This window comes from Solanum tuberosum, unplaced genomic scaffold, assembly GCF_000226075.1.
Source record: "Solanum tuberosum cultivar DM 1-3 516 R44 unplaced genomic scaffold, SolTub_3.0 scf00773, whole genome shotgun sequence".
In the NCBI taxonomy this organism is placed as follows: Eukaryota; Viridiplantae; Streptophyta; class Magnoliopsida; order Solanales; family Solanaceae; genus Solanum; species Solanum tuberosum.
In genome coordinates, this window is record NW_006239682.1 from 111666 (window position 1) to 125234 (window position 13569).

Here is a 13569-nt window from a genome sequence, read left to right on the forward strand (position 1 = left end):
CCAAAACTTGTACTAAATATCCATATGAGGATTAGCATTGTTGAGCTATATTTTTTTTATTTTATTGTTATAACTTTTTTTTTCATAGTCTAATGGAATGTTATTAGCGGATTTGAATTTTATTGGTTGTTTATTAAACATTTTTTTCAGAATCATATTTAATCATATGATGTAATTAGTTATATTATTTATGTTGGTTTTCCTTGTGGTATTCAATGTCATTTGAAAAAAAAAGGGACGAAATATCAACTAAATTGGTATATTATATGGGGTAGAATTCAATAATTGTTGGTATATTATATGGTACAATTTTGATATGGGGTAAAATTCAATAATTGTTGGTATATTATATAGTACAAATGTTAGAATTATTATATGGTACATTTTTTATATTATAAATTTTTAATGTTATTCATAAATAGTGTCATATAGTTTTAGTGTAATTTCAAGTTCTATACCACAATGTATACCGTTTTAAAGAATCAAATTATATACTAGTAAAATGATATTTACAAATAAAAAATAATAATATTGAAATCATATTGTACATCAATTGACACAATAATAAGATTTCATATTTCCTTTTTTACAATATTACCTAAAAGAATTCTATTATTGATATACAAATTAGTATGCATAAATAATTATTGTGGTATGCAATTGGTTATTAGGGTATGCAAATGTTTTTTTTATTACTTTGCCTATATTGGTACTTATATAATGGAACTTAAATTGGTATTTTTTTTATAAAAGAATTGAAACGATAATGGAGAGAGAAGAACAAATTCAAGAGTAATTGTATCAAATAAGGAATGTATTAAATGGTAGAAATCCTATTAATTAGGTAATAAATTCTCCCCTTAAAAATCAGCACTAGAATTGAAAAAATCAACCAAAAAAATGAGAGAAAGAAACGTGCATCCTAAAAAATAGGATCTATAAGTAAAAAAACCATATTCAACTATAATTGTCATTCGGTATATCAAAAATTGTAATGTACACCAAATTATCACCATAATGTATACAATATTAAAAAATTTATACCCAAAAAAACATGTTTATGCCATTCCATATCCTAATTTCCACTATATATATATTATCTGCAGATAACTTATACCAAGAAAAACAACATGTTTATATTATTCTTCATAATTTTACCACCATATATATACCAATTTTGCACTTAAATAATATCAAGAAAAACAAGAAGTTATACCATTCTATATCATATACTTTTTTATCATTAATTCTAAAAGTAAAAAAAAAAACGTAAGTGAAGAGAAAGAAAAATAAAATAGAAGTGTAATTGTATTAAGTAAGAAAGAGAAAAAAAAAGGACAAAAATAAATGTAACCAATTATAGTTGTGATTGAAAATCAAAAAAGTAAATATAATAAATTCTGAAACACATAAAATCACCCCACTAAGCTAAAAAATAGGTAAAAAAATCGTATAAAGATATGTATATTTATTAAGTTGTCAGGTTTGTAATTAAAATGATAATGTTGTAAATAAAAAGAGTAAATTAACATTATGTAAATTAAAGTCTTAAATTGAATATTCTAGTAATTTTTCCTATATAAAATCAAAAGTGACAAGTAAAAACAAATAAAATTGTATTTCAAATAACATTTTTTCAAACCCACTTGATATATTATTGTTGTTGTTGTTATTACTATTATTTAGATGTAAGTTATTGATTCTACGGAGTTGTACCTTATAGAGCGTTGTGCGATATTGATTGAATCAGATTTAGACGGATCAAAGTACTTCTCCCGTGGCCACTTGAACAATTATTGTTGTTGTTATTACTATTATTTAGATGAAAATTGATTCTACGGAGTTGTACCTTAATGAACGTGGTGCGATATTGATTGAATCGATGGATCAAAGTACTTTTTCACTAGCCACTTAATACATTATTGTTGTTGTTATTACTATTATTTAGATGAAATTATTGATTCTACAGAGTTGTACCTTACTAAGCATTTTGCAATATTGATTGAATCAGATTTAGACGGATCAAAGTACTTTTCCGCCGGCCACTTGATATATTATTATTTGGTTGGTATTATATCTTAACCATAATCATGTGAAAATAATTATAAAGGATAATTTCAAACTTCCCTAAACATTTCGTTCAATTACACAATTTTTTTTTAGTAATTTATGATATTACGTTTACCTCTGTTATTTTGATTTTATTGTAATAATTCTTTCTATATATCTATTTATTACTAATTTTTTATAAAAAAATAAAATGACAAATCTACCCCTACTAGTGTTAAACTCTTTATTTGCAAAGAAAATTCCAATTTTAAAGCAATAAGCGATCATTTCTGCAAAACAAAACAAATAAAATACGATTCTTATATATGCCAATTCCACTTTCTCCTTTATGTAACTTCATAGATAATGATGGAAGCGTTAAGTTTCATCTTGTTGGAATGTATGCGTTCACCAGTGTCAATGGGACCAGGTCCTCAGCACACTTGAAACTAAAACAGTAAAGAACAAGTGCTGAAAAGTAAAAATTGACAAGAGAGTTTGGAAACCTCCTTGCTCAAGGGAGTAAAACCACGACCTGGCCTGCCAGGACTTTTAGAACTGCTTTTCACTAATCTTCTCAAGCAAAAGTAAAAGTCAGTTACAAACCGAGATTACCCTGCTAATCCCAACTCTAAGTAACACCTCCTATTACTTAGACGAGCTAGAGTAGATACCACACTACCTATTATACTAATCCTATCCCGATTAATATAGATTTAGAGTAAGAACCAAGTTAACTCTAACTCAGAACTTACAATGACTCACACAAGTTGAAACGTTTTTTATCACAACGAAACGAATCCTACAATGTAAGCACTATTACAAGCAAACAAAATACAGCTGGTACAGAAAGCAATAGAAACACTTCTATCAGGTCCCTTGTTGCTTTGAAGCTTGAAAGTTTCTCTCTTTGAATGAATGAATACATCATGTTGTTTATTGTTTGATATATACTATGAAAAGTTATTACCCAACATACAAACAACCTCGTCGCTTCTGATTGGTAAAGTACTCTGCAGATTCACCAACTCCCTGACACGGACAGCTTTTACAGTTGTACAACATTTTGACAACTGGACGAGTATTCATACTCTGCAGAGGACCATGTCCCTGCACTTGTGAGGAGATCATCAAAGCATCTAGAAGCATAAGCACTTATCAATTTCCCCCTTTTTGATGATGACAAACAACCTGCATAACTCATCTCTTGAGAGCAACAACATTCATTCAAATAGTAGTATGGGAACTGGTATCCCCCCTTAATCAGTTCCCCCTTAATATTGCACCTGCACCACTATGGGAACTGGTATTCCCCCCTAATCAGTTCCCCCTTAATATTGCACCTGGTATTGCACGCACAGTTCCCCCTAATTTCACAAAACTTCCCCCTTTTGACATCATTGAAAAGGGAAGCAGTAAACATATCCAAGTAAAAATGTAAGGCAAGGAAGAATTCAGGGCATCAATCTACACAGAACATGAGTATAAGAGCAATAAGAGATCATAAAACCACACAGGAACAGGGCACAAAATAGAGAGACCATCATATCATAGATACTAACCACTGTCATACAGTCAAAACATAAAGCACATAAGAATTCAGAGTACAAAAGTGAACAAAACGAAAAGAATTATAGGGGAGACATATTTAGGACAAAGGGGGAAGGGGAGAGAGGGTACGCATAAACAGCAGCATGCGCTCAATTGCATCTTCATGAGCTTTGATGATCTGTCTATTGAGGTCCTTAACCTCCCCACTGAGTAAGGCATTTGTCTTCAGCAGTAGTGCATTTTCATCCCTCAATTTTTGTAGCACCTCTTCGTTAGTATGACTGGTACCAAGTCCCCAGATATTGCCTTCTGAAGTTTATACTTGAGTTTTGCAATTTCAACTTCCTTGTCATTCAGAAGATGGGTGAGATCATCCACTTCCCGTTTGAGAGTGGCCTGTTGTTCCAGAAACGCTGCTACCTGAGACCTACCCTTAGTTGGTCCCTCCACGCACTCACATTCCAGTAAAGTGGCCTTAGTGAACATGTGTTTGATGGTACCTGGTACCTCCTTTCCTACTGGTACCTTAAATTTTTTGAATACAAGGTTTAGCAAGTACCCATATGGAATGCCATGCTTAGTCTGCTTCCAGGTCATAACTCTGTGCATGTGCTCCACCATGATGGCAGGAAGATTGATTTCTTCAAGTTCAACCACCTTCTCCATAAGAAATAAGTCAGCAGCATATGCCGTTGCACGTTTTTCAGTCCTAGGCACGAGCACTTTGTTAACGAACTCAAACACCAACTGATATTCCCCTTTAAGAAGCTTCTTAGGCATCCCTGCATGCTTAATTTCTCCTCGGTTGGTGGAAAGCTTGGTGAACTCCCCAGATGGTTTACATCCTTCAATGGTTCTAACTCCTTTTACTGGCACCCCCAGAATGATCCCAAGAGTTTCCTCATCCAGGAGTATGTTAATGTCCTTGATAGTGGTTGTGATTCCTCCATCTTCCAACAGTTCCATTTTGTAGAAAAACTCACGTACCTCGGGTTCATGTAGATAGGGAGCAAGTGGTTCAAACAGATGACTCCATTCTTGAATTGTGACAACATCAAACAAGGTTGTCATACCAAACTTTGTTACAATGTCAATGTCAAAGACTCTTCCATTCAACACTTTCTGATGTTCCATTTTTGCTATTCTCTTCTCCCTCGTCATCTCCTTTTCTTCCTTTTGAGTTTGAATCCTAGGACCAGGTCCCTTTACGGGTTGTGCATCCACACTCTTCTTCACTCTTTCCTTCTTTTCAGAAGATTTTTGTTTTGTCACTTTCTCCTTCTTTGGAGGAGACTTTCTTGCCCTTTTCTGTGTTCCTTTCAGTTTCACCCTTTCCTCCTCAGCTTCCATTTTTCGTTTTCCACAGCCCTAATAATATCATCGGATTGGGTCTCACTATCGTCAACAGGCATATGAATAGATATGGGTTTTTCAGTCAGAGAGCCATTTTGTCTTCTTTTCCTTGTTCTCTCAGTTTGAGCAGCATTTGCCTCCATAGCACTTCCTAGAACCTTTTGAGTCACACTTCTCGTTCCATACCTCTTATTTTCACCCTTTAGATGAGTTTTGACAAGCTTTCCTTTTCCCTTTCTGTTTCTCTCCTCTGCATTATCTGTGCGTGTAGCAGGAGATACATCTTTAGATAACATGTTGACAATTTCCAACTCATTAACCCTAATTCGTGAGAGATTTTCTCCTCACACACCTCTACTTCTCCATCTTAGTTGAGGCTCTTCTTCTTCCTTCTCATCATCCTCAACACCCAAAGGAATTGGAGTTTGGTCAAACACATGTTGACTTTTGTGTGAGACCTAATCCGACGACCTGAGTTCTTGGTCCAACAATGTGGGTTGAGTATCCCCTCTTAGTGAGGCTAAACTTTGAAGAGTCACCAGTTCTGCCCCTGCTGTTAGAATATACGAGTCTGGACCCTTTCCCTCTAGCAGATCTCTGTCAAACAATCTTTCAGATATGGTAGACGACACAACCATTGACCCAACCTCGGTTTCTTCAGAGAAAAGTTCAGTACCAGGTTTCGCCACAGATTGAGCCTCTGAATTTTGAGATTTTTCACCAGACACCACTAAAGTAGGGGAATAGACCAAGACTTCGTCAGAGGGAGGAACAAGGGAGGCCAAGACTTCGGTCTGAAGAATGAAGGACTCAGCCATTTCACCACTCCCACAGACTGGAGTTAAGGGAGATTCCTCAGGGGTAGGGATGAAAAAGTCCAATGAACTAGGGTTTTCAACTTCTTGGGAGAGTGGAGTCTTTAAGGAAGAATTAGAATTAGACATTGTTGAAGAAACTGAACAATAGATTTTGAAAGAGAATTAGTGAATCGTGTAGCAAGAAAATATGTAGAAGGACGATGAATTTCGATTCACTTAGTTGGGGATTTTATAGAGAGAAGTTAGAAGGGTATCGGGTCCCCAACAGTGGCGACTGATGGATTTAAAAACGAAAAGACGCCTGAAATTGACACGATGAATGAGGTATAAACACGTGGTAGTGCCGTTGATAGTTAAAACAGTGTAGTATAAGTAATACTAACCTCATGAGGACCAGGTCTCCCTTTTACTTTGCAACCCTGCCTAGTGTAATTAAATCATTCCTTCACCTAGACATACCATGAGTGTATACCTGCATTAAGGTACCTAAGATGAATCCTTTTATGACCAACATTAAAACAAGTATAGATACATGTCTTCCTTAGAATAGTCAGCAAAGGAGAAATTTGTACAAAATTGGGAAGGAATCATGTGATTTTGTGCATCCCCAGCCTCAGCCTATTTTTGATGAAGGATTCTTTACTTAGAGCCTTTGTAAAGATGTCAGCCAGCTAATCTTCATTTTTGCAGAACCTCAACACCACATTTTGTTTTTCAACATTGTCTCTTAGAAAGTGATGGCTCACATCTACGTGCTTTGTTCTTTTGTGCTGGACATGATTTTTTGCCATGTTCATGGCACTAGTGTTGTCACAAATGAGAGGAGTAGTTTCTGTGAGTACACCAAAGTCTTCCAGCTGCTGCTTAATCCACAGTAGTTGTGCACAACATGATGCAGCAACCACATACTCAGCCTCTGCAGTAGACAAAGCCACGAAATTTTGCTTTTTTGTTCCCCATGAAATCAAAGTTGATCCTAGGAAGTGTGCCATACCCGGTATGCTTTTTCGATCAACCAGAAAACCTGCATAATCAGCATCAGCATAACCTATAAGATCAAAAGAGACACCATTAGGATAGAAGAGGACCAGGTCCTGAGTTCCCTTCAAGTATCTCAGGATACGTTTGGCTGCCTTCAGGTGAGACTCCTTTGGTGTAGCTTGAAATCTTGCACACATCCCTACGCTGAAAACGATGTTTGGCCTGCTTGCGTCCACTAGTGTCAATGGGACTAGGTCCTCAGCACAGTTAAAACCAAAATAGTAAAGAACAAGTGTTGAAAAGTAAAAATTGACAAGAGAGTTTATGTGGAAACCTCCTTGCTCAAGGGAGTAAAACCACGACATGGCCTACCAGGACTTTTAGAACTGCTTTTCACTAATCTTCTCAAGCAAAAGTAAAAGCCAGTTACAAACCGAGATTAGCCTGCTAATCCCAACTCTAAGTAACACTTCTTATTACTTAGACGAGCTAGAGTAGATACCACACTACCCACTATACTAATCCTATCCCGATTAATATAGATTTAGAGTAAGAACCAAGTTAACTCTAACTCATAACTTACAATGATTCACACAAGTTGAAACGTTTCTTATCACAATAAAACAAATCCTACAGTGTAAGCACTATTACAAGCAAACAAAATACAGCTGGTACAGAAAGCAATAGAAGCACTTCTATCAGGTCCCTTGCTGCTTTGAAGCTTGAAAGTTTCTCTCTTTGAATGAATGAATACATCATGTTGTTTGTTGTTTTATATACTATGAAGAGTTATTACCCAACATACAAACAACCTCGTCACTTTTGATTGGTGAAGTACTCTGCAGCTTCACCAACTCCCTGACACGGACAGCTTTTACAACTATACAACATTTTGACAACTAGACGAGTATTCATACTCTGCAGAGGACCATGTCCCTGCACTTGTGAGGAGATCATCAAAACATCTAGGAGCATAAGCACTTATCACATCTATATGTAAATTATATGCCATTAATGAAATGGGATTGACATTCCAAGCATAGATGGCAAATGTAATCTCACTACAAGAAATGTGTGAATTACATGGGGATTTTCTTAGGAATTGGTATGAAAATCCGCATAAAACTTATTTTCTTGCAAATTTTCATACCAATCCCCAAGAAAATCCCCATGTAATTCACCCTTTTCTTGTAGTGTCTATGTCCAACCAGACTTAATGGAGTCTATCTCATCTTTTCACATTCTCTTTTTTTTATTACATTAGAGAATCACCATTAATATACTAAATTTGGTTCCATAGACTTAGGGCTATTGAAATTTTACAAAGTTAACAAGTCTTATAGTAGAGGCGTATAAAGGATTTCGAGAGGATGTGTAGTACTATTACGAAAAGGTAAATTTAAGATATAAATTTGGACACGATACAGATGAATCCAAAGTCACGGTGATTGAGAAAGCAAAGGGTGTAACACCTCTATTAATCACAAAGGATGTAACACCTCTATTACAAGACTCAGAACAATAACCCTATGTCCAATATATCAACTACCTCTAGTTAAAATAGATTTCAATAAAAAACCACAACATCTAACTCAACTTGGCTTGAGAACGATTACAACTGAAATGATCTATGCTCCGTTATAACGTTGGAATAGATCTTAAAATATTAAAGCATTAGACACTAAAACAACTGTAGATCTATCGATCAAGTCCTTTGCTGCTTGTGAGAATAATGATTTCTTAAGAGAGATGACCTTTGCTTTGAATACTCTTGATTGCAAAAATTAGGTTATTTCTTGTCAAAGCGCTCAATATAAGATGGACAAAAACAACCTAATAATATGTCATTGGTTGATCAGAGCTGTGCACATCATCGCGAATCCTTACTATTTAGCTCATAGCCAAAATAAATTCATAGCTAAATAGAAGTAGTGATATTTATAGTTTAGCTCTTCACTTGCTTAATTTCCTAAAAATAAATGTAAAAAGAACAAGAAGTTTTCTTTCCAAATCAATTTCCAAGACTTTTCTTTTCTTTGTCATGTATTTTGAATAAAATAGGCAAGTTATTAAAATTAGCCAAATAAATAATTCGTTGGTAAATCACATGTTTATGGACATTTTAAGTACATAAAACCTTTTTTTAAGTGCACTAAAATCCTTATTCAAATCTTTGAATTTTCAGAGATTTTTCCATATAAATTTATTAAAAAAATTCTTTAACTTCTTTTAAAAAATTAGGTAGCGACTATAAATTAATTTCAGTATTTTCGCTTTCAAACAACTTCATTTTCCACATGATAAAAAATACTAGCCACATAATATTGACAGCACCATAGTTAACACTTGTTTCTTCCCAAGAAAAAGTGTTGTTACTAGCCTTAAAGCCATACCAAATGTTGGTAAGCTCTCTTTGGTCTTAAAAGTGGTACAAGTGGAAGGATTACTTGCAAGGCTACTACATACAAAGTGAAGCTTGTTACACCAAAAGGACGTTTTGAATTTAATTGTCCTCATAATGTTAACATTCTTGACCGAGCCCTAGAAACCGGGCTCGATCTTCCTTTCACATGTAAGGCTGGTTCTTGCTCATCTTGTGTTGGAAAGATTATTGCTGGAACTGTTGATCAGTCTGAGAACAGTTATCTTGATGATGAAGATATAAAAAAAGGATATGTGCTCACTTTTGTTGCTTACCCAAAGTCTAATGTTACCATTCATACTAACAAGGAGAAGGAGCTTGGCTAAGTTCAATGTTTCTTTGATCATTGAGCATTTAGAGTTTTTATATAATTAATAACTTCTTTTGTTATCACAAAAGTTGCTATGTACCTCTTTTAAGTCAATGATGACTTAGGTAATGAATAATGATGGGAGTGTTCATTTTCATCACAAAGGGTGTAATACCTCTATTACAAGACTCAGAATAATAACCCTATGTTCAATATATCAACTATCTCTAGTTAAAATAGATTTCAATTAAAAAAAAAATCACCACATCTAACTTTAGCCATGGACTCGGCTTGACAACGATAAAAACTGAAATGATCTATATGTTTCGTTATAACGTTGGAATAGATCTTACAATATCAAAGCATAAGACACTAAACTCAAACAACTGTAGATCGATCAATCAGATCCCTTGCTGCTTGTGAGAATAATGCTTTCTTAAAAGAGATGATTTTTGCTTTGAATACTCTTGATTGCAAAGATCAGGTTGTTTCATGTTAATGCCGCAATTATAGACATATATTATCTTGTCCATAAATATATTATAAAAAAAATTCTTCTTTTTTAATTTTTTTTTCTCTACGAATGTTCTTTTTGTTTTTGTCCAAAATATATTATAAAATATTTTCTATTTTTTTTTTCCTGTGAGTATTTTTGCTATTAATTATATGTGATAACCAATTTTAAAGAGAAAGTTCAAAATTGCAATCTAAGATTAACTCAATAAAAAAACAAACAGAACATTCGTAGAGAAAAAATAATAATAAAGAGAAGAGTTTTATAATATATTTATAGACAAAATAGTATATTGCGTATCCGGCTCCTCTCCATTTCCCTTCTCTACATTTTCTCCAAGTTCTTGCTTGGATGTGAGACACATGGTATATATAAAAATTAATGGCTAAGATTTAATTGATTAAAATAAGATTCTAATTATTATTTAGATAATTAATATTTCATAAGAAAAATAATAATATCATAATTATAAGTCATAACAATATAATATCTTGTCCATAAATATATTATAAAAAAATTTCTCTTTTCTAATTTTTTTTTCATACGAGTATTTATCTTCTGTTTGTTTTTTTTTTAAAAATTAAGTAAGTCTTAGATAGCAACTTTGAACTTTCTCTTTAAAATTAGTTTACATATAATTAATAGCAAAAAATACTCGCAATGAAAAAAAAATAAAAAAAGAGAAATTATTTATAATATATTTATGGACAAAAACAGAAGATAATACTAGCAAGAGTTTTTTTTTTTTTAAAAATAATCAAAGAATACTAGTAAGGAAAAGATTAGGAAAAGAGATTTTTTTTAATAATATATTTATGGACAAGATAATATATTGTTATAATTGTGGTATCGTCATTTTCCTTATGAAATATTAATTATCTAAATCATAATTAGAATCTTATTTTAATTCAATTAAATCTTAACCATTAATTCTTACCTATGCCATGTGTCTCACATCCAAGCAAGAACTTAGAGGAAATGGAGAGGAGCTGGATCCATATATTGCTATGATTGTGACATTACTATTTTCTTTTATGAAATATTAATTATCTAAGGGAAAAGGGTCAAATATGCCCCAAAACTATTCGAAGTTTAAAGTTTGGCTCACTCGTGCCCTCGCCGTCCAACTTTTCATCTAGATATGCCCTTATGGGAGTTAAATGCCAAATGGAATTGTCACGTCATTTTTACATTACCACGTGACATTTATATTAAAGGGAAAAGAGTTAAATATACCCCTAAACTATTCGAAAAGGTCTAGATATACCCCCTTTTAAATAAACTACCCGACCAGTTTTCAACAAATTTTTTTCGATAAATCCCGAAAATGAGTAATTGACTAATAAAAAATATGAAAAAAAATAAATTAAATTAACACCAAAAATTCACAAATAAATATAGTAACCTTAAATTTAACAATTTTTTAAAATTTTTATTTTTTCGATAAATCACGAAAATGAGTAATTGATTAATAAAAAATATGAAAATGACTATATTCATATGAAAATGACTTATGCTGAATTATTAGGTTATATTTTTCATATTTTTTTGAAAAAAATATAATCGATCCTCCTCACACATTTTTTTTACTTTTTTGTTTCAACGACTAATTTAAATTTATTATTTTGATGGTCAAATTTATTTATGTTTCACTAATTTTCTTGTAATATTTATTATAGATGCCCCATTTTTTTTATTAAAATACAAAACTAAATTACAATATAGCCACAAAAGTTAGTTTCAAATATTTTTTCTTTACACTAAAGAATGAAAAAAAAAAAAGAACAAGAAACCTGAATAATGATAATCAAAGAAGTCAAAAAAAAAAAAATTGTATGAAAAAGATTAAAATATACCTTGAACTTTGTTAGAAAGATCATATATATACCCCTACATCATTTTTTCTAAAACTCAAAGTAAAAAAATTAAATTTAAAACTAATTTTTTTTACTTCCATTAGATGAAGATATATATATGTGTGAGCTCCTTTTAATTTGTAACAGTAAGAGTATATTGTGAGTCATTTGTATAACGGTAAGAGTATATATGAGTCTCTTACATAACGAAAGATATCAGCTCTAAAAGACAAAATTGAGAGATATATCAAGCCCTTTTTATTTTAAAAAATTAAGTGGCTACTCGAATCAATCAACTATTTTTCCAAACAACTTCATTTTCAACATGATAAAATACTAGCCACATAATGTTGACACGTGGAAGATAAACCAACCTTACCCTTCTCGAAAGCACACTATATCCACAAGCCCCTCCCTTATTCTATCCTCCTATCTCCAAACCAACCAAAGATTTCAATAAAATGGCCACTATTCCTAGCACCATAGTTAACACTTGTTTCTTGCCAAGAAAACCTGTTGTTACTAGCCTTAAAGCCATACCAAATGTTGGTGAAGCTCTCTTTGGTGTTAAATGTGGTAGAAGTGGAAGGATTACTTGCATGGCTACATACAAAGTGAAGCTTATTACACCAGATGGACCTTTTGAATTTGATTGTCCTGATGATGTCTACATTCTTGACCGGGCCGAGGAAACCGGGATAGATCTTCCTTACTCATGTAGGGCTGGTGCTTGCTCATCTTGTGCTGGAAAGGTTACTACTGGAAGTGTTGATCAGTCTGATAACAGTTATCTTGATGATGGACAAATGGATGAAGGATTTGTGCTCACTTGCGTTGCTTACCCAAAGTCTAATGTTACCATTGAGACTCACAAGGAGGAGGACCTTGTTGGCTAAGTTCAATGTTTAATTTGTTTGATGATTGAGCATTTTAGTTAGTTTTAATATGTTAAACTTCTTTTGTTATCACTAACAAAAGTTGCTATGTACCTCTTTCAAGTCAATGATGACTTGTACGATAATGATACATGGAAGAGTTAATTTTCATCTTTAGTTGGTTGTGGCAGAGCCAAAATTTTTGTTAAGGGATGTCAATGATTGTAATGAAAAATTACTAGACTAAATCTTCAACTAGTTTTAAGAGATGTACATTCTGTTTCGTTAAATCCACCCCACCCCCCCTTCCTAAATCCTCCCCTGGCCAAGACTAAATGGTACATTCTGTTTTGTTACATTAGAGAATATCACCATTAACAATACCTTGGTCTATATCCAGGAGTTATACTTTATTCCCATTGCCTTGGGGCTATTGAAAATTAAATTTAATTACGGGTGTGTTTGGTATGGAGGAAAATATTTTCTATGGAAAATGTTTTCCTGGAAAACAAGTACATTTTTTACTTATTTTCTCATGTTTGGTTGGTGAGTAAAAAATATTCTTAGGAAAAAAAAAATTAGTGTTTGATTTATGAATGAAAAATATTTTTGAGAAAATATCTTTTATTTTTATTATAGAGTAGAAAATAATTTTTGAATTGAAATTGAAAATATTTTTTAAAAATAAACTTAATTTTTTTTGGGGAGGGTGGGGTGGTGGGGCTGGCGCTGGGGTAGGGGTGAGATGGGGTAAAAAAATAAAAATTTGAAATTAAAAATATATTTTAAAATAAACTTAATTTTATTCTTTCTAGGGGGGGGCTGATGGGAAGAGGGGAT

General features: G+C 32.9%; 1 protein-coding gene and 1 pseudogene across 1 annotated transcript; both read left to right on the forward strand.

Annotated features, from left to right (window-relative positions):
- The first annotated feature begins 7795 nt into the window (after positions 1 to 7795).
- LOC107059030 (ferredoxin-like) lies at positions 7796 to 9533 on the forward strand (annotated as a pseudogene).
- A 2738-nt stretch (positions 9534 to 12271) lies between these two features.
- LOC102598947 (ferredoxin-like) lies at positions 12272 to 12906 on the forward strand. Its single transcript, XM_006367337.2, has one exon. The coding sequence runs from the start codon at positions 12316 to 12318 to the stop codon at positions 12748 to 12750; it is 435 nt and encodes a 144-aa protein (XP_006367399.1). The 5' UTR covers positions 12272 to 12315; the 3' UTR covers positions 12751 to 12906.
- The last annotated feature ends 663 nt before the right edge of the window (positions 12907 to 13569 follow it).

Coding starts and splice junctions, on each gene's coding strand:
- LOC102598947 (XM_006367337.2), top strand. CDS start 12,316: ATGGCCACTATTCCTAGCACCATAGTTAACACTTGTTTCTTGCCAAGA.